The sequence below is a fragment of the Lissotriton helveticus genome, chromosome 8 (assembly GCF_964261635.1).
Source record: "Lissotriton helveticus chromosome 8, aLisHel1.1, whole genome shotgun sequence".
Taxonomy (NCBI): domain Eukaryota; kingdom Metazoa; phylum Chordata; class Amphibia; order Caudata; family Salamandridae; genus Lissotriton; species Lissotriton helveticus.
The window spans coordinates 830,317,989-830,345,972 of record NC_136069.1 but is presented as its reverse complement, the minus strand read 5'-3'; the positions used below and the strand labels follow the sequence as shown (position 1 = coordinate 830,345,972).

Below are 27,984 nucleotides of genomic sequence, written 5' to 3'. Positions count from 1 at the left end.
TTGTACGCAGCATCGCCTAGGCTAGAACGGCTATCTGTTCGATTGTTTGATTACAATTATGTTGTGGAGTATGTCCCTGGGGCAAAGCATGTAGTTACTGACTTTTTAAGCTGCATGCCCATACCAGAACGTGAGAAACATGATGAAAGTGATGAACTATGTATCGCTAGTGTAAACGAGGAGCTAGAGGGAATCTCTATAGATGAATGGATTTCCGAACAAAACAAAGATAAGACACTCTGTGAAGTGGTTGACATGGTAACAAAGGGCTGGAGTTCTAAGAAAACCTTGCTTGAAAGATTAAGACATTTCTGGGAGGTGAAAGAGGAACTCTCCCATGAAAACGGATTACTGTTAAGGGGGGGAAGTTATCCCACCTACCATGCTAAGAAGGAAAATAATCAAAATCTGCCACGAGGGAAATCTGGGCATTGCAAAAACTAAAAATAGAATTAAGAACAGTTACTGTTGGCCCTGGGTAACTCTAGCAGCTGAGAGAGTAGTCAGGGACTGCACCTTATGTCTTAATTCAGACAAATCACAGGTGACTTTTAGACCCCCATTACAACCCATTCCCTGCCCGTCCATGCCGTGAGAAACGGTAGGGGTAGACATTATGGGGCCCATAACTGAAAATGGGGACATGGTGTATGTATTTGTCCTTATCGACCATTTCTCCAAATGGTCCGAGGTTGGGTTTGTCACCCAGCCAGATTCCTTAGGTGTTGTAAAATTTCTTGAAGAAGTCTTTACACGTGAGGGACTTCCCAAAACCGTAATCAGTGATAACGGACCTCAATTCACGTCGGACACCTTCAAGAGCTACATCCTTAGAAACAAAATCTGTCACAAAACCACCTCTGTATATCACCCCGCTGGCAATGGGGCGGTAGATAGGTTCAACAGAGTCATCAAGGGCATTGTGCAACTGGCAAATAGCAATAAACGGGAGTGGAAACAGGAAATACTTAAAACCGAGTGGGCGTACCGCATCACACCATGTGTCAGTACTGGCCACAGCCCCTTGTGCTGATGCGAGGTAGAACCCCCTTGTCCAAGGACAATGTAGGTAGGGTCAAGGCAGCAAAAAGGGTCAATTGGTCAACAGAGCAAGTTAGGGGTAAGCTGAAGACAGCGCAAGCCAGCAGCAAGGGAAAGTATGAATCATGATTTAAAACATGGGTGCAAACCTGTCAAGCTTTGAAATTGGGGACACCGTCAAGGTTAAAAGAAGCAGTCACATTAGCAAGGACAGTGATATATTCACACAGCCCCTTATTGTACGCAAAGTGTACTGCAATTCAGCCTTGCTCAGTGATGGTAGGGTGTGGCACTTCTCTGCCCTTTCACGGTGCAAAAACACCCCGATTGACAATGACAGTGATAACCAAACCCACACCCATGCATTTGTCAGTACGTTAACTGAGTTGTCAGACGAGGAAATGGACTGGGAATCTCACACCCGTAACACAGCTGTGCATCCCACTCCAGAACTAATGCCTCTTCCATCCACAGTGGGCCGTGTTCGACAAGAACAGGCAGAACAAGTAGAATGTTACCTCCCACACCCACACTCAACACAGTCCACAGCTATGCCACCAGCAGGGCGGGTAGGAGGTTTTTACCACCTGTGAAACTGTCAGACTATGTTTGTGAGTTATACATTGTGTAAATCCTCACCTGTTATATCATTCTTTTGCCTTGTTGCCTCCGTTGTTTCCCCCCTTTCATCCTCCTTCCTGATCTCTTTTCCTCCTTTCCATTCTTTCTTTTTCTCTCTCTCTCTCTCTCTCTCCTTGGGGGGAAGATGTGTTATGATTGCTTTGTGTCCACTTACGGACACCGTACCATTGCTCTCTACGTCACCAGCTGTCAACTCAGGAATGTTGACAGTTGACAGCTGGTGACCGGCTGAGCGGAGGCGTTGTTTGCGCTCCGTATTCCACGAAGCCTGTGTTGGTGAAATCTAAATGAAGACGTTTCTTCACAACTCATCTAAGTGTCGGAGTTGTCAGTTGTGGAAATGAAACATCAACTGTCAATGGCAACTAATTAAGTGCATCTGTGTGGCATCCTGGCCAATGGTGACTAATGAAACCATGGGTCAGGATTCTACATGACTCATATTCCATTTGGAGTCAGTTGGCCCAGGCTCTTTAACCCAATGGTTCAATGTATTTATAACCAATAAATACATAACTTAATTCACCTCGTCTGACTTCTTTATGAAATGTAACACTGGCGACGAGGGTGGGTATCAATATTTTAAATCAGGAAAGATGGAAATTTTGAGAAAAAAATCAGGGGAATGTTGCCGCTTTGACTTCTATTGAAAAAGAAGAGAGACAGCTCAAATTAAGCCAATTTGTACCTACTCCCGAGTTTCCCCCTTGAATCGGGTCTATTGACATACATAAGATACACTGGTTTAAACAGTTCAATTAACTTTTCTTACATAACGGCTTTACCATTCAAATGAAAGTTTCCAGGGGAGAGACCGCCAGTGATCCTGCAGCTTCCATGGGTGGCATTATCCTGCTTGTGCTGACGCTAACGCACTTCCTGAAGCTTTTGCTCTTCGCGCAGCGTCGTTGAACAATATCCAATGAAGCACAAACTACGCTGAGTTTTGCCATTTAACAATCATGTAAAATATTCATTATTTTATCAATATAAACCAAGTGCTGGTCAACTCACATAAACGATTAACCTGGGAAAGTCTAAAAATGCCTGGCTCTGACATGTCTGCCACTGTCCAGCAAAGCATTTCGGGAGATAGTTGCTCAGCAGTTCCGTGGCTTCCGGAGGGTTTGTATCTTGCCCTATTCAAGTTATTCAGTGATCCCAGGTCACCGTAGTATACTCAATATCCGACGTACCCCATCATGTCGCACGTCGTGGAGACCACAAATTGTATACTGGTCAGGAACTCTTACCGTTCAAGACTAGCGCAAAAGACTCGAAGTTCGAACCTTTACTGTTATAAGCTCCTCCGCTCTAACCATATACCGCTTTGAACGTCTGCGAGAAATAGAAACTCAAGAACCATCTTTAAATTAAATTTGTGTGGGTAGCACAACCAGCTGTACAAACTGACCTGCAAACTTGTTGTACCAACCCTAAACTTACAATAGATGTTTGACTATTTATGCCGCTGACCCAGAACTTCGACATTTTTCCGTTTAATCTAATAACGTTTCGCTTCAGCAATTTTGTTCAAACGCATAAAAATCTTTCGAAAATGTGAGCAGTCTTTTTCGCTCACATTTTAAAGTTCACACTATTGATCCGTCTGAGTGTTTGTGCCACCTTAAACATTTCTGATGCCTTTTCAACATGGGCGGCATTTGTAACTGTTTGTGGGAGTAGCCGTTTATCTCCCACCCAACCTTGTTAGTGACATTCTTTCATTGGGAAGGATTTATCTGCCAAGTCCTTCTTCGATGTCTATTTTCTTGTCTTATTCTCGCCGCTTGTCCTGTTACAAAGTAGTCACGCTCTGGCTTCGGAGATGCCCACAGATAAAGACGATATGGCAGATGTGAGTGTCAGTAATTCGGCGACGTGAGCTGAAACATGGTTAGGTGCCGTATTGTCAGCGTATTTAAAGTCCTCTCCTCTGTTTTGTTTTGTCCTTCTCATAGGACAACGGGCGAAAGCTGGAGGAAACTAGAAGACGCTTTAAAGAGCAGTATATGCTAGGTAAGTACAGTTAACGGGGTTACGAGAAGGGGAGGGGGAGGAGGGGGGGGGGGTGCTTCTATAGGAGGTTACTAGCCTCGTTGAGGTTAGGAGTGAACCTTGTTGTGACGCCAGTCTCCCCACACACTCCTATCCCGCGCAGATCACAGGTGCAAAGAGCGCATCTGGTTTCTCTGGTCCAACCACCTGTTTGAACCGGTGCATGACCAGCTAGTAAGAGCAGTGTGACTGGAATGAGAAAGTATCGGGGTTGTTTTTCAGCTGCTGCTGTAAGAAGCCGCACTGTCTTCTATATGTCTAAACTTTGTTTTTATTTCATCCAGTAGTCAAACTGTGAGACGACGTGGCACTGCGGCCAGAGTTGTTGCTTTAGGAACTGGGGAATCTGTTTCCATTTTCGGTCGGCCTAACATCATGTGATTCCGATCAAATCACATAATCTACACGTGTCTTGAAAAATCAATGTGACCCTGTGTAATGTAACTAATGCTCATTTAAAGCGCTCTAATTCCTTCGTGTCGAATTCGCGCTAAAGAAAACTGCAGAAAAGGGAAGTTATTAATGGCACAGATGATTCGAAACAGAGTTGATAAGTGTGGAAGTATTTGTGAATCTATTGTATCAGTCGCTTCAAGCAAACGTTAGTGTAATTGTCGCTTTGTTCCCCGCCTTGTGTTGTTTTTGTCTTTCACACAAAGGTTGTACATTGGCATTTCATGCTTTGCCTGGGCATATATGGGGCTGTGACTGCCCAGGCATTTGGAACTTTTTCTTGTAAACATACTCGTTGCATCTGGGCTTGCGCCTATCATGCTTGTGAATATCAGCCTATACCAGGAAATGTATTGCTATACTTAGTATTTGGAGCTGTATTTTTATTATTCGCCTTTTGAGCCCATACGTTAGCGTTTTAAGTAGGTCTTTGGTATACAGTGATTATATACGGCCTATGATAATGGCTGTGCTGTTGAGTGGTAACTAAAGTAGACTTTTATCTGATTTAATAACGTTCTTGCTATTTTATTGAGCTGGCTGTTTTTTTAAATACATTGCTGTCACTTCCTGCAATGGTATCATGGTGAATTGTCATTTGACATCTTTCCTGGTGATATAGAACTGCTTCTTTTAAATGCACACCACTTTTGTCATCACATGAATCCGTGTTATATTATTTGACATTTATTTAACCTTTTGATGAAACTCCTCTGATCACGGGGACCCTTTCTAATTACCCTATTGCTATATCGTGAATTGTGGGAATGCCTCCAAGCCCAGCAAAATGACATTTTCTTTTTTTCCAAACGAGTCCACATTTTGATTGCTATTTTTGTTATCAAGATGTTTTGTGTTTTATTTCTGTGATTTTTTTTTATTTAAAGAAGTTCACTTAGGTGTTTCCTTTTGGAAAAGTAGTAACTTGCATGCAGCTATAGTCTATCATTCCTTGTGATGCCATCAAAAGTTTCATGAGGGCATAGTGCCACCTGTTTTGCACCTCTTTGATAACTCTCTAAATCTGTGTATTACCCTCTGTATCATGGCTACATACATTTTTTGGCCACATACAACACCAATGTTGCTTTGATTAATGATGTTCTACAATCCGTAAAAATCGCCAAATACGTTGTGATGGAATGTGTGCTGTTAAAAATGCTCCAATTTCTGTAATGTTGAACTCGATTGAGTACATGATATTCTATCATATTTTTTTGTTAATTTGATCATTTCCCCCTTCAGCTTTGCTGTTTTATCCAAATGAAGACATTTGTTAGAAACATGTGCCTGCTTCAAATATAGCATCTTAATATACTACAAGGACTGACTCTAGATTGTACCTCTGTTGTCAGGGGCACGACTACAAGATGTAAAATTAGTTATGAATATGTTCCTCTGAAATTGTATTTGACCATTCCTGGAGTATTCTTTTAATGAATAAGATGGTGTTGGTATTGCGAGTTGGAACGGTTGACAGCATTGCTGCCAAACTGCTCAATATCATGTGACACCTTCGGCCAATGCCCTTTTGTACGGCTTTTGGCCGCCATAAGAGTGGCAGGGTATGCTCAGATGTGAGTCCCTTGCTCACTTTGCCACTGGATTCAAGCAAGACGGGCTGAAGACGGCTGGAATGCCAGAAACCGGTCCTCGGAAGCTTGTTTCCGGTCCAGGGAAGGCATGGCTTGGCAGTTCGGGCTGGACTGTTCCCATGAGGCACAGGGTCAGACTGATTTGCATATAGCCATGTCTGAACTGGGGTGGCAGAGTGGGCTAAAGAACGGTGATGGATCAAACCCAGATCTTTTGACTGGGTGTGAGTGTTGGATTGATTCAGATGCTCCGTCCATCACCACCCCCTTTGTACCTTTTTAGATAGCAGCACTTTACGTGGTATGATTATTTTTTTTGTAACCCAAGGTTACAATGCTGAAAGTGAAAAATCTGTTATAAGTCAGGGCATGACAAGGGGCCTCTTGGCAGCTCGTTATGGGAGAGCTTGTCTGCACTACATTTTTCCAGTTAAGATCAAAATGAAAGCAATTCAGGTTTTGGAATTCATTAAATTGCTGTTCTTACATTTAGTAATGGCTTATTTTCTGCTGCATTTATTTGAAAAAAGTGGGTGACCCAATAAACCTTTGCGAGCTTGGGCTAATATATGATAAATACAAATGCGCCTGCAAGGGGATTTGTTTGTTAGAAACCAATCACAGATTATAGACCTATAATTATTTGTTATGGATCGTGGTCTATCCAACCTAATTGGCATCTGTTTATAATTCCTTGTGTCTCAATATTTAGGACTAAGAAATTAATCACAATAGGTACAAAAAAACTACACAGGATATTTGTTTCATAGAAAGATGATTATTTTTATATTATTGAAATTAGGGTACTGTTCAGCATTAAAAACAATTATACAAAGCCTTACAAATGAACATGAATTAAATAAATCACTTGATGAATCCATCTGTATTAAAGTCCAATCTATTACAGATATGCGGCAGCGACTCCTATGTTCAAACAAAAAGAGATGCTGCTGTTCAAATTAAATCAGAACAAAAAAGATCATATCTGTATAATAGGTACCCTAAATTCAATAATATAAAAATAATCATCTTTCTATGAAACTAATATCCTGTGTAGTTTTTTGTACCTATTGTGATTTAATTTCGTAGTCCTAAATATTGAGACACAAGGAATTATAAACAGATGCCAATTAGGTTGGATAGACCACGATCCATAACAAATAATTATAGGTCTATAATCTGTGATTGGTTTCTAACCAACAAATCCCCTTGCAGGCGCATTTGTCTTTATTTTCTGCTGCAGCATAATCTAAAAATATCTATAAAGAACACACCTGCAGCACAGCGCCTGGATACCCTCTTGGGTGATGAGCAGCACTACACAAGTACGACCTAATTGATTGATTGAAAAGAGTTCATGAGACTTGGGTAATATAATTGAACTTGTGCAGACTTGATCACAAGAAGCCAGCCCTGAAATCACTCCATTAGTTCTTGGAAGAGTTCAGAATCCCATGATAAAAATAAACAAGCATTTACAATGCAATGGTCTCGGCATTATTAAAGGTAAAGCTATTGGCATTGCTCATGACATTTCTTTTTTTGTTTTTTTGTTTAAATCCTAAATAAATGGCATTGTCATTTATATTGCCAATAGCTTAATTGCTTGCAGATGCAAGACCTATTGCATTAGCACCCACACACAGAGTAAGTAGTAGAGTGAGTAGTTGATAGTGAGTAGGAGAGAGTTATTACCCTGGGGCCGTGAGCACCCACACCTCTAGGATTGCACCACTGAGCACCGTGGCACATGGTTGCAGCATGAAGTACGGATCAGCGCGCGCACAGAAAATACTTTTATTAATAGCAGGTAGAGCAGGTTACACCCACACCGTATCTGTTCTAAAACCTGCAGCGCCCCTGGACGGGGAATACACAGGGCTGGAAATCCCCTTCCCAGACAGGGCCAGCAGCACCAGCTGCAGCGAACGGCAAACCAACCAGAAACCGACCTATCATCCCTGGCACCGCCCTCCCGAGATAAGCAGCAAGCTGCAGAATGGGAAAGGCAAAGCCAGCTCAACAACCCCTAGAAGGCACCGGGAAAACACGAAGCACAAAACCAGCAGACTCAAACACAGCTGGAAAGGTGGTTTGTGGCTGGAGGCCCCGCATATTTCAGCTCGATATCACTTATAGCAAGAAGCACTTCCTTAGCAGCAGTAATCACTCGTTTCCAGAAGCGCTCTGAGAGACTGCTGGGGACGGGAGGGTAGAGGGAGGAGGGAGACTGGATGGAGGCGAGCTGGGAGTGAGAGTGCAGGGAGGTGGGAGATTACAGGGGAGAGGAGCGCGCAGGACGAGAAGCACCGAGAGGAAGCCTGCCGGAGCAGGGAGCTACGGACTGGGAGGTCGGGTGAGAGCAAAAGGGAGTAGAAAGGTGGGAGTCTGCAGGGAAATAGCAAGAAGGAGACCAAGGAAAATCAATGGAACAGTGGGGAAAAGAAACGAGGCAAGCGAGAGCAGCCTACCTCAACCTTACCAGCAGCAAAATGGCGGCCTCAAGCTTCCGACATTTTTCGGATTTGGGGGCGTGTTTTGCTGTCCTGAGTGACGGACGACGTCACTGTCTAAAGAACAGCAAAACGTACGCCCCCAAATCCGAAAAAGACAGGGCTTGTTTGGAGTGACTCCCTTCTCTTCCAATGGCTGGCCTCCATTTAGGAAGCAAGCCAATGGAAGCGAACGGAGCTGAGAGGCGGGTCTAAAGTGCCCTACTCCAAAACATAAGATATCCGGACCGGAAGCTGCTTCGCAGCTTATAGGTCCCTCGACCTAAAAAGCAGTGGCCTGTAGTGTGACTTTAATTAATTACCAGCAGATGCAAATAATTTAAGCATTCCACCATCCACCTTTCTGTTTGTCTAGGTGAGACACCCTAAGTGCAACAGGCACCCCCATCTGTGGGCCTGGGCTCACTGTGCCTTTGGCCCAAGTTGCATCTCACTGATTAGGCCTAAATCGTCTGACACCAATGTGGTCCCATCTGGATGAGGTCAAGGGTGGCAGTTCAGTGCTTCTTGTTTCTACTGGATCATGACCAAGGCTGGCTTGCATGCGATGGTCTATGGCTGGAGTGGTATAGTAGGCACAAAAAATCAGTACTTACCAGTGGTTGGGGTTAACTGAAGAATTCCACCCATCACTTTTTCTTTTTCTACATGTCATTGAGAGAGTATCTTCAAGACGTGGTGTGTGTTCCACCTTCAGATACCCAGACGAGGACAATAAAATAACTCAGTGATTTGGATATACACTGACTATATCTCAATCTGCACGTCACAGCTATTAACCCCGATGCGTTTCAGCCTTTCACCCTTCAAATGGTCATTAAACAAATGCTATTGAGTTGTTTCATTATCTTTTTTGAGGTCGGAGAAGTAGTGGTTTGCAGTTTGCACAAACACGAAGGTCAAATTCTAGCTCTTTGGTTTAGTTGTGAGCTCACCTTCAATAATTGCGACCAGGAGTAGTGCTTGGTGGATTATACTTCCGTGCATTAAAGCCCTCTCTTCCCTTTCATAAATACGTTGATTCGGAAAAATCCAAGACGAACTAGCGAGGGGTCATGCAAAGGGACTTTACTATGTCACTACAGAGTTGACCCTTGACCTCATCCCCTAGCAGCCTCCTAGTCACTGCTCAGGTGCTAGCAGATGAGGAGCAGTGGATACCACAGGAAATAAACACGTTTCTAAGGGCCCTGCCGGCTTTCTCTACCGATGCCTCCGGTCCTGACCCCTGAGATCAGCAACAGTAGGGGTGGTAGCGTCCGTATCGCGTGGCAATCCCACGGAGAGCAGTGACTTCCCTGGCTAAGCCTAACGGGCGTCCAGCCTCGTAACAATAGGATATGCTTCCCTGAAACTGGCCTGTGGCAGAGTCTCACTGGAAACATACAAACACGCAGTCAGACCACAACAACCCGCCACTCAGAGCCTGTCTGCAAACCTGTACTACACCTGTGACTCACCGTGTGTTTGTGCGAGGAGAAAATCATGTAATGCCTGGAACGTGCATTCCATCCAAGAAGTTGCATAAAGATTTCTGCTAAAGCTTGTTTTTCGCACGAGAGCCGCATTTCCTGGTCTGGTGCTTGCAATTGCCCCATTGACCTGAGAACCTGCCACTCGTATCGCCCTTGTAGATCTTGACTCACGCCTCTGTTGCTCAGGCTCATTGTTTATCTGAGGGTTGCACAAATGTTATTCACGTTTCGGGACGGAGGAGAGCTGCGGGCGGAGGGAGGGGGGAGCGGGACGGAGGAGAGCAGCGGGCGGAGGGAGGGGGGGAGCGGGACAGAGGGACAGAGGAGAGCTGCGGGCGGAGGGAGGGGGGCGGGACGGAGGAGAGCTGCAGGCGGAGGGGGGGAGCGGGACGGAGGAGAGCTGCGGGCAGAGGGAGGGGGGGAGCGGGAAAGAGGAGAGCTGCGGGCGGATGGAGGAGGGGGAGCGGGACAGAGGAGAGCTGCGGGCGGAGGGAGGGGGGACGAGCCGAGCAGCTCTGAAAACCACCACCGTCTTTCTCCGAGGCAAAGCAGAAATGCCTCGGAGAAAGCATGGTAATTTTCGCATTCGGGGGCGTGTGTTATGTTGTTCTGAGTGACGGGTGACGTCACTGGCGAAAGAACAGCAAAATGTACGCCCCCCAAATCCGAAAAAGACGGAGCCTATTCGGAGGGACGGCTCTCTCCTCCAATGGCTGGCCTCCATTTAGGAAGCCAGCCAATGGGAGAGAGGCAAAAACAGAGGCGGGACAAATAGTCCACACTAAGAAACATTAAATCTCGGTACTTCCGGTTCTGCCTTCGGCCGACTGGATATTACCTCGACCTAAAAACTGTCAGGCACAATGCGGACTAGGGCAACGGTCCATGGTACCACAAGAGCCCGAGCAATTAGCCATCAACTTTTCCTCATATGGTCCTCTCAGAGGGTCCTGAAAACATAGCTGTTCAAATTGCAGTATGACTGAGTATCTGCCATGGCAGTGGGAGTGAATAATGGATATTGGATCAGTGAAGCAATCGTACCACCTGGCTCAATTCTAACTTCCTGAAAAAGTTCCACCCCCCCCTTGCCAATAAGTACAGTATTCTACCACCCTTACTGAAGTGGTCTATCACAACAAGCCAATGCTCAAAAAACTTCCTAACTAATAAATGCAATCTATTAGATCCACTGTGGATGGTTCACGGAGCATGGGCGAGAACATTGAATCAGCGAGCAGTATGCACGATCAGCGCAGGTATGTTTGTTGCCCAAATCAGTCATATTTCTTCTCGTTTTTCTGACATCTCGCTTTGCAATGTTATTTTATTTGATGTTCCTAGAGGTAGCCTGGCTTCACGTTGCTGTTGGGCATGAGGTTGCTTCCTAGTATTGCTTTAGTGTAGCACAGCCCGTGCAGAATGGCATTATTCTTATGTCTGATGTAGAGAGCAAATTAAATATCATATATTGCACACATTTGGCTATCATGTGGAAGGGTAGATGGGGCAAATTTATCCTAAATGAGTAAACAGAACGAATTTAATTATCTCAATTTGTAAATGTTTTTCTGATGTAACTTTTTTAATGTGAACAGGGTTACAAAGTTTGATATGAACTTATGCAGCATTATAATACTTCCCCATCACTTGATTTATTTCATTCTTGAGGGCTACAGAGTGTGTGCCAAACATTAAGTAGCACCATCCACTTGTGGACATGGCAGATGTGTGCAAAAGTTCCATTTGTTACTTTTACATAAATAATGACTGCACTGATTAATCAATGCCAAGTTGGCATAGTGGATGCTGAATTAATCTGTTTGTGTTAAGACAGACCTAAAGTGACCTGAGTGGGTGTGCCATGAAGTTGTGACTCATTAGCTTAGAAGAAAACGCCACTTTAAATATATGGAGTAATGATACCACTTCATTGGCTCAAGAATTTAAAGGTCGGTCACACAAATTAAAACAATCATAACACTTCTACCAAATTCTTGCACTCTACTCATATGTTTATTTTGTGTTGTTAATAAAGTATTCATGTGTCTCCTATACACCACTGCTAGGTTGATTCATTGGTGGCAGGGAAAATGTTCATCCCCTTAAATCTCCAGGCGCAGACTATTGTTGGAAATGCAATCAGAATCTTTGAACTTAGATTTATTTTGGAAGTTCACAACAAGTTGTACCTGCCCCTATAAGCTCTGCAATGCGTATTTTATTTGTGGTGGGAACTGAGATGAAGGCTTTAAAGAGGTGTTTGTCAAACAAGATAGATTAGACTTGGCATACAAAAGTGAGCGATGTGGCTGAAAGGAAGTAACGAAAGCAAACTCCTGATAAGTGGGAACTGTTGGTGTTGAGTTGGTGCCAAATCGTTATGTGAAGCAGCTAATAATCAGTGTTGTTTAAAAAAGCGTTGCTACATGGTACCGTTTGTGAAACTTTATGCATGAAAATTAAATACAGTGTGTGCATAATTATTACCTTTTGTATTTGCAAATTGAGAATAGTTGAGGCACGTCTTATTTCTTTACTCTTATATAAAATTTTCTATAGGAGTGCTGCAATTTGCTATTTAGTGACATTTAGGCGACAAAGTGTTCAAAATAAAGCTTCCCTAAAGTATTATGTGAGCTGACTAAGTTTGTATTTTGAGAAATGTATTAGCTAGAATAGAAGTAAACTACAGTAATGTGAAGGATATAAAGCATCCCACTTTACATTTTTCCTTCAGAGTGAAATTTTTGAACATTCTCCTTCTGAGCAGCTGAAAGAAAAATCCTATTGTTTAAGCAACGTTGCACTGCTTCCCGCTTCATTTCTTAACGAACATTTACAACGAGGCATTGTTAATTGTCGGTCTTAAGATTCAGACCCGATTATATGACTAGCTGAGCATTCAGTGCTTGGTACTCTGTTTGAATCAAGGCTCTGTTACGAGCTTGGACTGTGAAACCTTTTAACAATAAGTGATACCTTATCTCTCAGGTCCTCTATTAACTTACATTTGTTTGCATCCCAGGAGCCTTATACTGCATGTCTTTGGATGCGTTGGTTTTAAAGGCCTAGTTAAGTGCAAATCTTATTGCAAACTTGAAGACGATATTCCTACTCTAAATGATATATGCCTAATTATTATAACCTAGTCAGTACTGTTTACATTTTATCAATATGTTTATGAAATATATGCTTCCTTGTGCGATGCGCATTGTTGCTTGTAAAGTCTTGATGAGGTGGTACTCCTTCCCAGCGAGTAAAGCGTATAGCACTAAGGTGTCGTCACGTAAAAAGTACCTTATTTGAAGTATTTTAGTACTTATGAGACTATATTTTTTTAAGTGTGCCACCATTGCAACATTAACTCCCACTGAAACCTTTGTTTATTCAGTTAATTTCTTTCTATTTTCACAATGGCTGTGCAAGTAGCGATAAGCAGGACAATACTAATTTGCTTAATTGGATTTTTTTTTATCGTTTAGTTTTCATTTACATATAAACCACATAAACAACTGTGTTCTCCGCATATGACAAGAACTGTACATTATATATCTATACGCTACAGGGGTGACAATTTCACTGTAGTTATGGTTGCATCACTTTTCCATTGGGAAACTCGCAGGAGGTCCAACAGCAAGTGCTAAGGAATCTGTGTTGATTCGTGGAGGGGAGATATAGGAATATTTATGCCATGCCTGTGAAAATAAATGTGCTAATTTATACATGTTAATTGAAGCAATAGTAATAAACCTAGTCAGACTTTTATTTCTACAGTGTGAAGGGGTGCTGGCATTATCCTCCAGCTCCAAGGAGGGTGTGACGTCCTCGACAGCGGGGACCTAGTCAGGTGCAGATCACAACATGCAGGCTCGACCCACTGGTCACAGCAGTTCTCCTTCGGTCGGGCAGCGACATGAACCCTAGGCTAAAGTGTACAGGCAGCTTCTCCTGACATACGGCATTGCCACAGTATTCACAATGCAGGCGCTCCTAATGTGATCGCCCTCACTACGGTGTCCCTCCCTCCCTCTCCCCCCCCCCCCCCCCGAGCATACAGGACACCGATTTCGACAGTCACAAGTTCCTGCGCACCTGGCCCAAACTCAGTTCACTGGTGACCAATTTCCTCCCCCCGCCCCTGCACGCTGGCATACAGGGCCATTGCTTCTCTGAGATGTGGCTTGGTGCTTCCGGCTCCGCACTCCAGATTCGGCTCAGTACAATGTAGCCCTCTCCTGGCATACAAGGGTTGCAGAGCCAATACTACACATGGGCAACTTCCTGATTGGTGCACAACTTCACTCCTGGCTAAAGGAGTCCTCGTTCAGGGCTCCCTATTGGACCTCACTCTTTCCAACACTCTCCTCTCCCTCACAGGGCACACTCGTCTTGGCAAGCAGGTAGGCAATGGTGCCCCACGCTCCGGGGCAGGTGATCTTGGTGTTTTGGGTGATATCCCTTTTCCCAACAGAGAGATTAGCAGACCTATGGCCCTAGGCCTGGTTACAGGTAGAAGTCTTCCAGAGCATTCCCTTCTCTCACAGCCTGCCTGGCAGATGACAGATGTCTGAGGACTCCACCGCCCCTTCTTATAACCTTTTCTCAGCCACCAAATGTGATTTAGGGTCTTTGTGTTGGGGGTCTGCTTCTTTTGAAGTGGACACTTCTCCTTCTTCTTTCCTTATGAAATATGTTTGTTACAGCAGGCATGACTCCAAAGCTGATTGACTCACAACTCAATTCATGAGAGTGATCAAAGTTCACACCTGGATGTTAGCCACTGTGATATGTGCATAAAAAGATTAATTCCAGACTCTCAGCCTTACTGTTTATGATTTCCCATTTCCCATCCTGAGATGTGTCACTGAACTAAAGAGCAACCATTTGAATTACAAAGGAAGTCTCTCCCTTCATTCCAGTGTGTCCCTCCTGGCACACAGGAATGAACAATCAAAAAACCTGTCTGTGCGGGATTCCTGTCCTCCTCATGTCTTTACCAGGCAGGCCCAGGCTTCCAAAATAGAACCCAGAAGCCTCCATATAATGCTCCCTGCAGGCACATTTACTCGGTGTACACTCACAGCACCCTTACCTTCCAGTACTAATATCTCTAAGCATTGTACCATTGCATGCACACATACATTCAATACACACACTCAGTCTGCACGCACTGTTCAGTACTGAAGCTTTCCTATATTCACCAGGGTGTGCTTAGTTCAAAACACACACACTGCCAGCACACACAATTACTGTGTGAGTGCTGCGCAACACTTTATGTATTATACTTCGCGCTAGCACACATACGCCCAGCACATGCTTTCTCTGCGTATGCACTGAACAGCACTACATCTTTCATGGAATGTATTACTCTCTGGCATGCATACACCCAGTACATTTACTAACCACACAAGCACTCCACAGTACTGCTCCATCCCTCTATGGTACCCTTCCAAGGCACGCATACAACCAATGCAGTCACTACTCCTGCATTGTGCAGGATTCCACATCTACCTGATGTAGGCCAAGGGAGAGTTAAGCACACATCAGCAGAACTTTTTAAAAGGTGAGTGAGCCTGTAGTCCTGACACAGGATAAAAAGGTGCTGTTCACTGCTACTGATCACTACACGCTATTCTGCCACCACTGTGCTTGTGCTGCTTGACTCCCGGTGATGGCGGTAGCCTTCCACCACTATGAGGGCAGTGCTTGGGCTCCCCTTCTGGTCTAACCGGATTGCAATCAGTGAGAGAGGCCTAGGTCATGGCGCACACATGATCTGTGTTCGCCTATGACAAAAAAGTTAGCATTAGTGATACAGACAATAGTACAGGATACTCATTTCTTTACCATACAGATGACTTTTCCATACAAACAGTGGCATTATATAATATATATATATATATATATATATATATATATATATATATATATATATATATATATATATATATTGTGCTTTTGCTTACCATTGTTGTGTAAGTGACTTGAGGTTTCTTATCTCATAATTCATGGCCTCTCCACATTCGGCAATGATGATGGCAAGTCCACAGACTGTAATATGCGTATATCAATATTTGTTCGCAAACAATTTAAAATTATTTTTGAAGCGTCTTTCTAATAAATTAGGTGTATCTCATAAGTTCCAGAACAAGGCCACAATGAATAAAAATTAGATTGTTAAACGGGTCCAAAATGACCACACTGATCTCATGCCATTGGTGTCATTCAAATCCAATAGTGCCTCACTGGCCTCTTCTTCCATGGTGAGAGTGGTGTAATATGTTTAGTCCACAATGAAACAGAGGTAAATATGCCTCTGATCATATTAAAGGTTGTACAATTTCATAATATGTGGATTTGGGTTTCAGTATGTTCGCATGTGGTTGTCACCTGAGACAAATAGCCATGCCCCCAGCTATTCGTCTGCGTTTAAATGTCCGAGCATTGATGGCAAATATTGCCACCTAATATAAGGATTTTTAATAATTCCTTTAAATGCTGTGGTTTTAAACTATAAGCCAAACTGTTCTATATTGTACAGACTTATTTCTAGTTAATCTGCCTCCAAAATAATATAAGTAAGTGTTTAGCTCTTCCTTACATGACTGTTTTGGGGGTAATTTCATCCAGGAATCTAAAGTTTCATATCTGCACTGCGGTTGGGTCAGTACTAAATGACAAATATAAGTTTTTCCTTTGTGTATACTGTTTGGCTATGGTCTTCCTAGATCTGTCCACCTATGGTACCGGCTTTACAACTAGAGGATTCAAAAGGCCTGCTCATCAACAGTTCCAGTGACAATAGACTTATGGCCAAAGTCAGTTCAGACCACTTCAATCGGCATTGATCTATGTAGGCAGAATAATCAATGTAGTGTGACTACCTTCAACACATCTATAGAGTGTGTACATTATGGGAGCCACACTGGGTCAAAATATGGGATTGCCTTTTCCCGCTCTAGTTATTATCCTTCCCTTCGCGACTTGCACAGAAAGGCCCTATATCTTTTATTTAACTAACCGTCTCAACATTTTCATTACAACTTCGCCATTGATTTTTTTTATTTTTGTGGCATAGGATGACCATCAACTTATTGTTTTATTGACTAGGATACCTAGGCACTCCTAACTTTCCACCCTTTTCCAGTGTTTGCACTTTGAGGTACCAAGCCCTCTTATTGTCGAAGTTTCCAGAGCACACTACCTGCGTTTTTGTCAGGTTAACAGTAACTGAATTGTTTCCTGCATGGCCATTAAATTATTCTTCTAAGTTTCTTTTTGTACGACTAAATCATCTGCATACTGTTTGTGTCTCAGTGTTTTTGTAGGAATATCTATTATTGCTCAAGGCAGTTCATTGTTTAAATCACATAGGTATAGATTTAAAAAAAAAAGGGTGGAAGTAAACATTCTTGCCTCCGTCTCCTGCTACACTTACCCCTGACCCAAGTTCTGTAGTGGTATGTTTCATCTGCTCACTTGTGTTATACATTTCACTAGTATTTCTGTAGGGTCTCCAAGTCTGCATATCTGCTCCCAGAATATAGGTATATTAATGGTAATGAATGTCATAGCATAGTCCGCGAATGTACAGTACAGCAGCAGTGTCCCAAACCCAAGACTCCCATCTTGCCTATATGGTTTGCTCCATTATACCATGTTCCATGTAGAAATTCATATGTAAGCTGATTTACGCCAGTGGCAATGTCTGTTTTTCAAAGGACCAAAATTGAGTCTGTCTAAAAGCGCCTTGTCTGATAGATCTGTGGGTTTGATATTGCTGCTAACGTATAACCAGTTTTGACTGATGCTAAAGCTGCCAGCAGAAAGCGGTCCGGTTCAGGATTTTTCTTACTGAGTCTAGTGCGCAGAGATGTGTTACGGTTCTCGAAGCTTCTGGCCTGTCCAAGGTAGGGGGTGACCCTTTCTGGTAGCCACAGTACTGCTGACAATGTAACACCAGGGCAGACAGTGCCTTCCAGAAGGAGTCCTCAAGACGGAAAAACCTCTGGCAGAAGCAGAGCCTCCGTGAGTGGAATGGAGAAAACAAAGGCCCAGGGCACGGAAGAAGACAGAAGGCCAACACATAGAGATTAATACAGGGAAAATTCAGAAGGAACAAGGAACACGGAACCAGGAAATACAGAATAGAAGTTGATAACACTGACATGAAAAAGAAAATCCACCAGCAGGAGTGAACACACACCAGCAGGAGTGAAGAGTGTTGCAACGCAAGGAAAAATAAAGATTTACCCCCTTTAAATACCCAAGTACAGGAAGTGATGGGACAGGAAACGCACGTTCACCATCTTGGATAAGTAAGTAATAGTGGCAAAAGATAAGAAAGGTTGCAGTCTTAGAATGTTTCAGGAATCCACCTAAAGGCATGCTGGGGCCAGGATTTGTGGGATTATAGGAGGAAGACCATCAGGAAAAATGCCCCCCCCCCCTCCCCTCCCAGGGTAGGACAATGACTGCTAGAACGTTGTGCCCCCAGACGCCAAGTGAGAGTTTTAGGGCCCCAGCAGGGAATCATAGCTCCTAAATTCTTACTATGGTTTACTCGAGACATCAGGGAAACCACCACGGGCCGCAGCATAGATCCGCAGCGTGCCGACATAAGGGAGGAGCCGCAGGCTGAAAACAAGCAGATGTCGCAAGACACACCTGTGACGCCAGAACAGCAGGCTGCCGCCTGGACCCACGGCGAGCCCAAGCGGAAGGAGCAGATGCTGCAGGCCGCACCGCAGTCTGCAGTCGTGTAGATGGAGGCGCCGCGGTTCGGGCTACAGCCCGCGGCATAACAGTAGGCCCCCGTTCCAGAGACCCTGGATTTGGCAGGAAAAAGCTGGGGACAAAATGAACAGAGGTAGCATCCTCCCATGATCTGTCACTGGGAGGGTAACTGTTCCAATGGATCAAAAACTGTAAACTGTTTCTAAACAAAACTTGAGTAGCAGATTTCTTGGACCTCGTACTATGGTAGATCATTGACCCCCAACTGGAGGAGATTGGGGAAAATACTCTTTTAAAGGGGCCAGTGACATAAGGCTTTAGTTGTGAGGTATGAAACACAAGGTGCACCTTCCAGGAACGAGGCAACTGCAGGTTAAATGACACTGGGTTTACTATTGGAGTGATCTTAAGGGGCCCATAGAAACCAGGCCTAAAATGATTGAGGGACAGGCGATGAGGTTAGTATTTCAAAAAGAGCCAAACCATATCAGTGATTTGATACGATGGGGACTAACGTCGAAGGACGTCTGCAGTATTATTCGTTCTTTTTTTTTTTTTGTTGCTTCCTGCAGGTTGTAATGTATTTTCTGCCGTACTACTCTGAGATGTCGGGTAAACAAAGCTGCTGCAGGAGCAGAAATGGAATCTTGTAAAACAGAGAGAAATGCTCTTGGATGGTAGCCATATAGACAGAAAAAAGGGGTTGCCTTGGACCACTGTGGACAGCATTAATATAGGAAAATTCTGCTAGCGGTAAGTAGGTAGCCCATTCGCTTTGGGTAGAGTTACAGAAACAACGAAGATACTGCTCCAGACCTTGATTATCATTTGGTCTGAAGATGGAACCCAGAGGAGAGTGCTACCTCTATGTGAATGGACTTGCAGAAATGTTTTCAGAACTGGGAAACATACTCGGGACCTCGATCAGAAATAATGACCTCTGGAAAGTAATGAAGATCAGAGAATTCCTGTATGAAGATCTTTCTTTACTCTGTCAGTGGGTAATTTCCTCAAGGCTGTAAAATGGTCTATCTTTGAAAAGGAGTCCAATGTCACCATAATAACTTGGTTTCCAGCAGACGCGGGAAGGTAAGAGATAAAATCAGTGGACACTGTATGCCATGATTCTGGAGGAACAGATAAAGGTTGAAGCAATCCCACAGGTCTGGTGTGAGGAGTCTTGTCTTGAGCACAGTTCGGACAGGAGAATACATATGCCTCTGTATCTTCCTGTACTGATGGTCACCAAAAGGAATAAAGTATCAATTCAAGAGTATCCTTGAAACCACGGTGTCCAGCGATGGGAGAATCGTGACACATCCGTAAAGCCTCCAGTTGCACCTTCTTAAAAGGGAAAAACAGCACCTTTTCCTTGTAATAATGTTTATCTCGTTGGCTAAGCCGATCGGTTATGTTCTTCCAATCTTCTTGGGCTAGGGATGTTTATTCTGACTGGACTCTGCCATTAAACGGTGCTGACGATTCGTTGTGGTTCTATTATGTGTTGTTGAGGAATAGTAGGATTTTCAGGGTATTGATGTGATAGAACGTCTGCCAAATTGTTTTGAGAACCTGGTATCTGGGTAATAGTAAAGTCGTAGTGACTAAAAAAGTAGGCCCAGCGAGCTTTGTGGCTATTCCGTCCCTGAATACTCCAAAGACATTGTAGGTTCCTATGGTCTGGTCTGATTCCAAATGGTTTTTAGTGCCCATTAAGAACTGTCAGCATTCCCGACAAGCTAGTTTCATTGCCAAAAGTTCTCATTCTAGAACTCAATAATTAATCTTGGAATCCGATAGAACATTTGACAAATGGAAGACTGGGAGTTCCAGTCCGTCGTCCTCTTGTTTTTGGAGTAGTACAGCGCCTACTGCTTGGTCTGGCGCATCTGTTTCTACTAAAAATGTCTTGGTAGTATCTGGATGATGCAAGATAGGGGCTTGAGTGAAGGCTTTTTTCAGGACCTAAAAAGCCTTTTCTACATCCGTAGTCCAATTGATTCCCTGCCGCAGATTTTCCTTCTTTTACTTTTGAGAGATGAAACATGTTTGGTGGGAATAGTTGTCAAAGAACTGGTGATAAAAGTTTGTCAATCCGAGGATGCATTGAGTTTCATTGATGGTTGAAGGTGATGGCCAGGCTAGAATAGCCTTTGTTTTTTGTGAGTTCATACTGATTCCTGTCGTGTTGATTCGGTAGCCCAGAGACGCTACTTTGTTTTGGTCAAACTCATATTTTTCTTGTTGACAGAAAAAATTGTTCTGCCGTAATCTTTCCAAGACCGGAGTGTCATGTGCATGCTGGAAGTTGGGATCTGAGTAATAAAGTTCAATGTAATCAAAATATACTACAAAAGTCTGGTTGAAGAGATCCGAAAAAACATTGTTCATGAATTGTTGCAAAATAGCAGGGGCGTTGATCAACCTGAGGGGCATAACCCTATATTCAAATTGGCCCAAAGGTCTTCTTAATGTAGTATTCCATTCATCTCCTTCTTTGAATCAAGAGTTGATAAGCACCCCGAAGGTCGAGTTTAGTAAACATCTGTGCCCCTCTGTCTGAATCTAAGATGTCCTTGATGAGAGGCAAGGGGTAGCGATCTCTTATTATGGCCTTGTTCAATCAATACGTGGCCATAGATTTTTAGTTATCTTTGGTACGAAGAAGAGTGGTGCCCCAGCAGGTAACGAGGACCATACAATAAACCCACTTTGGAACTTTTCCTCAAGGTATTGTATAAGTGTTTCCTTCTCCGGTTCAGTGAGGGATTACATGCTTCCAAAAGGTACGGTGGCCCTTCATTCAAGAGGAATAGCACAGTCATACTCTCTAGGAGGAGGTAACAACAAATTCTTCGGTTTATGGAAAATGTCTGCATACATCTGGTGGTAACTAGGTACCCCATGTACCTCATTGATGGAGTTACATATATCTTCCTTCACTAAAGTCACTTCCATAGGTAACCAGTATTCCTCAGTAGGATAGCGGTGTTGGCAAAAATGCGAAGACAAGGAGATAGTCCTGGTTTCCAAGTGTATATATAGGGATTGTGCCTAATAATACGCCAAGGGATTCACAAAATCATGATCCGTTTTCGAGAAGCTATAAGATTAAAGGACAGATGCTCTTGATGTCTTCCGAACATCAGTCGTAACGATGATGTCATTTCTTTTACTGGTCCGGAAACAAGTAGAGTGCCGTTCACAGTATTTACTTGTTCTGGTTTTTCCGTAGGAACTCGGAGAATTTGTTATTCCGGGCCCATCTTTCATGCAAATAAATGCTGCTGGCTCTGCAGTCTAACAAAGCTAACACTTGTTCTTCTTTGCCATTGGGTAACCCCAATAGCATAGATAAAAGAAAAAGGGAAACCGATGATTCCTTTGAAGAACAGGTGGAAGGTATACCAGCCCATCCCGCTATCACCCTTCTTAAAGAGGGCAAGCTCCTGTGTTTCCTGACGGATTCTGTGGATGAGTAGGGCAGTTACACACTTTGTGGCCAGGAGAACCATAATATAAACCTAGTTCTTGTTTACTTCTATGTTCTCGTTCCGTCTGGGACAAGGGTCCTCTAGTCAGACCTATTGGCACAGGCTCTTCTGTCGAGCGACATTTCAGGAGAGGCAGCATCAGTTCTACAAGAAGTCAGGCACGCCATATGCTGTTGAACACGAGTCTTGCTCCTCTCCGATCGGCGTTCATTGAGACGGTGTTCCACAGATAAAGCCAAATCCATCATACCAGCCATAGCATCATCCCTCAGTGAATGTACAAGCTTGTACTTTATTTCCTCATGAAGGCAGCGCTAAAAGAGGGTAATGAGTGTGTTCCACCCAGGTTGTGTCAGCCTCTAGTGGTCGGAAGCAAGTTATATATTGCAGAACATCGTGGTTCCCTTGTTGTATATCACACTGGGCTTTATCTGCTGAGGTTTCCAAGCTGAGTCTTTAAAACATTTGTCGAAAAGCAGTAATAAAGAGTGTGTAGTTGGACAATGGTAGGTTGTCTGTGGCTACCAGAGGTATCGCCCATGCTAATGCAGGACCAGACAAGGCAGAAATTAAATATCCAACTTTGGTTCTGTGTAGCAAAAACGGGGTGGACGGAAAGCAAAGAACGCCGTCAAAGAATCGTGGAATTCCTTGAGTTTATTTGGATCACCAGAATAACGAGGAATTGTGGCTGAGACCGTTGGTATATCTGTAGTCCTTGTTGCAAGATTTTGACGTAAAGCTTTATTTTCATCTCGCAACAGTAGTAAGTCCTGAGCTTGCGGTTGGACGGTTTACAACCAGGGCTTGAGGTGCCTCAACTGACCCTTCTGGTGACGCTTGAGGAACATCCATAATGTCGAGAACAAAACGGGTTTTTGGGCATTGCAATCTATCACGTTCAGGACTTTTCTTATCCAGTCTAGTTCATAGAGACGTTTTCCCGGTTCCAATTCTTGAAGATTCTTTTCTATCCGAGGTAGGGGATATCCTTTCTGGTAGCTACGGTGCTGCTGACAATGTAACGCCAGGGCAGAGTGTGCCCTCCAGAAGGAGTCCCCAAGAGGAAAAAAACAAGAAGGAAAAAACTTCTGGCTGAAGCGGAGACTCGCTGAGCGGAATGGAGAATATAAAGGACCAGGGTACAGAACAAGGCTAAAGAGAGAAGGGCAACACTGAGAGATTAGTACAGGAAGCAGGGACAATCCAGAAGGAACGCAGAACCAGGGAATCCAGAATAGAAGTTAACACCAGCAGGAGCACAGAAACACCAGCAGGAGGGAAGAGTGTTGAAACGCAAGGAAAAAGAAAGATTCTGCCCTTTAAATACCCATGGACCGGAAATGCACAGGCACCATCTTGGATTAGGATCCAATAGTGCCAAAACATAAGAAAGGTCGCCATCTTAGAATGGTTCAGGAATCCACCCAAAGGCATGCTGTGATCAAAATTTGTGGGATTATGGGAAGAAGACCTTTAGGAAAAATTCCCCCCCCCCCCCTTCCAGGGCAGGAGAATATCGTACCCCCAGGCACCAGGTGAGTGTTTTTAGAGCCCCAGTAGGAAGTCATAGCTCCTAAATTATTACTATGGCGTACTCGAGATGCCAGGGAAACAACCACGGGTCGCTGCATAGATCCGTGGCTTACCCGACATAAGGGAGGAGCCGCAGGCTGAAAACAAGCAGGTGTCGCGGGATGCTCCCTTGACACCAGGAGATCAACAGCGGGCTGCCGCGTGAAACTGGCAGCAAGCCCAGAGGAAGGAGCAGACACCGCAGGCTGTACCGCATTCCGCGGCAGTGTCAATGTAGGCACCACGAGTCAGGATCCAGTCTGTGGCGTAACGGAAAGCTATCTTTCCCTTCTCTCTGGATATTTGCCTCTATCCAACTTTGATAAGAGAACAGTAATGCTACGTCCCACTATTGAGGGCAGGCATTAAAGAACTTATTAACGCACTCCTGAAGTCCAGTTACAGTAGAACTTTTATGTGGCATGATCTTTCTTATATTTTAAGTACACCCAGTACTCAAGTGTATTATCCTACCAATTTCGAACTACACAAAATACACTTTTCAGCTCAAACATACAGAAGTTTTGTGTGTGATTTCCGTACTTCATCAAGCAATTAGCTATAATTCACCATCCTCACCGTCGTTGACAATTCTTCCTTTCCTGACAAACCAGTCTTCTTTGCTTTCCAATTGTATAATTTGTAATGGCTTGTTGCACTTTTAAGTTTTTTTTATGTTATCCTAGTTTTGCAAGTATAACTACAACGTTTTAATTATGCCAAACTCTTGTATCAGTTCATGTTTTGTATGTACCCAGTCCTCTGGTCATCTGCACCACACTCCTATGTCACTTAGTTCCCAGTTAAAGCACTCTTGATTATATTTGAATTAACAGCTTCGTTTTTTAAATATTCATTGAGTGGTTTTCTGTATAGAACAGTAAAGAAAACCACATGTTGTATACATTGTGTCCTAGCGTTAACACCCGTGAGCCATGCAAATAACCATACAACTCAACAACAGATCCAGCAGAATCAATAAAAAAGGACACCAAGAACTCCAATATAAATTCATAAACGCCTCACTAGATGCAAGAGCAACTGAGCGTAACTAGGCAGATCAAAATATATAAATACTTCACAGTAATTCAAAACAATTTCTCTACTCCTTTCTACAACATGCAGACCGGTATGTGTGCAGAGAGTGTGGTTGGTCCCCGAAACGTGTATGCGAAAATCTAACTGACCCTACCCAGTTCAGAAACCAGGGCACTTTTCCTCTGTATTTGTGGGTCTGGCAGGCTAAACGGGGCAAACTATCAGCATTGACACATTACCAGGTATCAAATGCCAATGCTTTTCAGATGTTTTCTGTTTTGGAATGTCGTGACCACATGGCAGTAGAAACCATTTACACCTTCCCTGCATTCTCTTCATGTACATCATTTTGGGACCTATCATTTAAATAAATTGCTGTCTACTGTCCTAGTTCTCATAAGGTTATGTGTAAATCTCTTGAATTGTTGTGGAAGGAGGATGTGTCCAAGGAGTTGCTTTTCTGAACTTCAAAACAAATTTTATTTCTGTGTGTTTGCTTCAGATGTAACAGATTTAAAAAAATATATATATATATTGATGTGAAACTTAATGTTTAATAAAGTTAACATGCAGCTGTTCAAAAGTCAAGTATCTAAATCAAACCATCAATCTATATATATATATATATATATATATTTTAAATAAGTGGCGTAAACATGGGACATTAATGGAGTATCTAAAATTGAAGCATGCAGTAATGTGATCAAACGTATATGCAGATATAGAGACCTACATCCTCACAGTACTGGTGAGGTGGCTTTCTTTACCCACACCCGATAATTACAAGATAGGATGAGTATCCTTATTTACATTGGAATTGTTGGTTTCTATTGTAAGTAGAATGTTTTTACAGCTCTATTTCAAAATGTGTTTAGAGTTTAGATGGTGGATGATCACTGTCCAGGAGAGCATTAGTTAAGCCAGGCCTACCAGTGCCTTAGGAACTGAAGTGGGCATACAATCATTTCATTAATAAGAGAGGTATAAATGGCTTCCTTGTTCTGGTTGTGATTTATTGAGCGTCATGGCAATTCTTTGCATAAAAACAGTCTTACAATTATATGGGAATTCATTACATGTAAGCATGCAATAAAGGCTACATTTGTATTTATTTACTGGAAGCATTACATGCTACCGAGAAGGCTTTAAATGGCTATGCATGGTGAGGTTAAAAATCAAATCCTTGAATAAATTGATTAAAGCATTCTTAAATTTTGAGACTTTGAATAATTTGTAGTTTTTGTCTACACCAGCAACCTAACCTGGTTCAACTACTGACTAATATAAACACAGTATATAGATTATTGAAAGTGAGCTAGAAGTATAGAAGAGTAAATATAAAATTTGACCTAACCCAAACAAAAGATGCTATATGAAAACGATGACACAACGAGACTATATGAAGCCCATGTTAGAAATGGGATATCTGGCTTGCTGAGACTTGCGCCAAAGCGAGGCAGAAACCACCAACCTAGTCCGGATAAGGGAGTTACCCTTCTAAAATAACCTCTGCTCACCCCCGTGGTAGCCTGGCACGAGCAGTCAGGCTTATCTTAGAGGCAGTGTGTAAAGCATTTGCACATAAGCAGCAGTAATACAGTGTACGCACTACAAAAGGACACCGCAACAGAAAAATATCCAATTTTTATATACTTAAGACAAGACCAAATACGATAAAATCCACAGCACTATGCTTCAAAATCTTCATTTATCAAAATATGCTTTTAAAAATTGTTCCTTACTGTTGATAGCTCCGTCCGGGGTGATCACGGCGTCGTGAACAACAAATCGAAAAACAGTTCTGGCTGACCGTGGGGTTGCAGGCCAACTAATTTGTTGGAAAGACCTGCTAACAGTACCTTTCAGAGATGAAGGGCGATGGGGCGCTCTAAGTCACTCGCGTTGCAGGTCGAGCTCCTTTCTGATGGGATTCGGAGTGAAGGCGCCAACATGCCTCTTGTGCTGCGGTATGAAGAGCAGTGGTGCGGCGTGCAGTGCCCCAGGTCGCAGTGAGAGCAGCGGCGTCAAATGGCGTCGTCGGTGAGACCAGGGTCGTGTTGTGGCGGTGCCCTCTGCTGTGCCAAAGCTTCGGCGTGAAGCAAGGCGATGCGAAGTGCGGTGCCCACCAGTCTGGGTGCGAGCAGCTGCTCGGTGATGGTGTCAGCAGGCGTAGTTGGTGATACCAGGGTCACTGTGCGGCGTGTCGATGGTGCCTTCTGTGGAGCCAAAGCTTCGGCGTGAAGCAAGCCGGTGTGGAGTGCGACGCCCACAGGTCGCGCTGCGAGCAGCGGCTCGGTAATGGCGTTCGCAGGTGTTGTCGGTGAGACCAGGGTTGCGGTGCGGCCCGACCCTCTGCAGTGCCTTCAGGACACAGGTTCGGCAGGGTCGTCGTAGAAGTCGAGGGGCGTTCATAGGGTTGCAGCACAAAACACACAGTCCTCAGTGCTGCGGGTCGAAGAACCTGAAGTCTTTGCTGTTCCTGTGACTTTGTGAACAGGGGGAAATCTCTTCCTCCAGCCCTTGGAGAGTCTCACCAATTCGGTTGCAGAAAGTCCAGTCCAGGCCTTTCACTGCCCAAGACACAAGCAGCCACTGCAGGTCAGCTTAGCAAAGCACCCAGCAAAGCAGTCGTTCCTTTCGCAGCTTCTCCGGCTCTTCTTCTTGGCAGTCTTCTTGTTCCAGATGAGTTCTAATGTTAAGGGGTCTGGGACCCAGCATTTGTATAAAAAAAACCTTTGATCTTTCAGGCAGAGGGTATCTGTGGCACGGCAGAACCAGTTGGACTGTCTCTGGCGTGAATTCCTGACAGGAGGTGGAGATGGCCCTCTGATGTGTAAGGAGATTCCCTCCCTCTTCCCCCTTCGTAACCCAGGTCTGTTGATCCCTTCCCTGACCTACCTAGACTGTCAGGAGCCACCCCGTTCCCTGAGCCATCTGTCGTCCCAAAAACCAGACAGGCAATCCACATTCCAGCAGAGGCACACCGGAGACAGAGCAAAATAATACCCACTTTCTAAAAGGGGCCTTTATGAACTCAGAATGAAAAGGGCACCCTTGCTAAAGGCTGCGTCTTTAGACGCTGAGTTCAGGCATACCAAACTTCATTCACTTATACCTTTTTCGGGCTATGTACGTGGGTGGCACAATCCATGCTGCAGGCCCACGAACAGCGGTAGACTCACAAGCCCCGGCACTCGCAGTGCCCGTTACTGGGGACTGACAAGTGAGTCGCACATCCAATCATAACACAATGTACCACAGGAGCACCGGTGCTTTACCACTGATCAGCATTGCGAAAAGTGTGCAGAAACGTTATACCAGAAAAAACTGAGTCAAAACCAGGAGGGTACAAAGCAAAAAC

At 43.9% G+C, this 27,984-nt stretch overlaps 2 protein-coding genes across 4 annotated transcripts in view; one reads left to right on the top strand and one right to left on the bottom strand.

Annotated features, from left to right (window-relative positions):
• The window catches only part of FANCB (FA complementation group B), a 466,340-nt gene extending 463,390 nt beyond the window's left edge, over positions 1 to 2,950 (bottom strand). The window contains exon 1 of one of the 3 annotated variants that reach the window (XM_078657640.1): positions 2,698 to 2,950. The gene's annotated coding sequence lies outside the window, so the exon portion shown is untranslated. Of the gene's footprint in view, positions 1 to 1,680; positions 1,818 to 2,468 lie in introns of those variants that run through there. The other 2 variants (XM_078657638.1, XM_078657639.1) reach the window with 2 other exon arrangements.
• A 490-nt stretch (positions 2,951 to 3,440) lies between these two features.
• The window catches only part of MOSPD2 (motile sperm domain containing 2), a 474,812-nt gene continuing 450,268 nt past the window's right edge, over positions 3,441 to 27,984 (top strand). The window contains exons 1-2 of the mRNA XM_078657641.1: positions 3,441 to 3,541; positions 3,645 to 3,702. Of these exons, the coding sequence (XP_078513767.1) occupies positions 3,512 to 3,541; positions 3,645 to 3,702 (88 nt within the window). The 5' untranslated portion in view covers positions 3,441 to 3,511. The remainder of the gene's footprint in view (positions 3,542 to 3,644; positions 3,703 to 27,984) is intronic.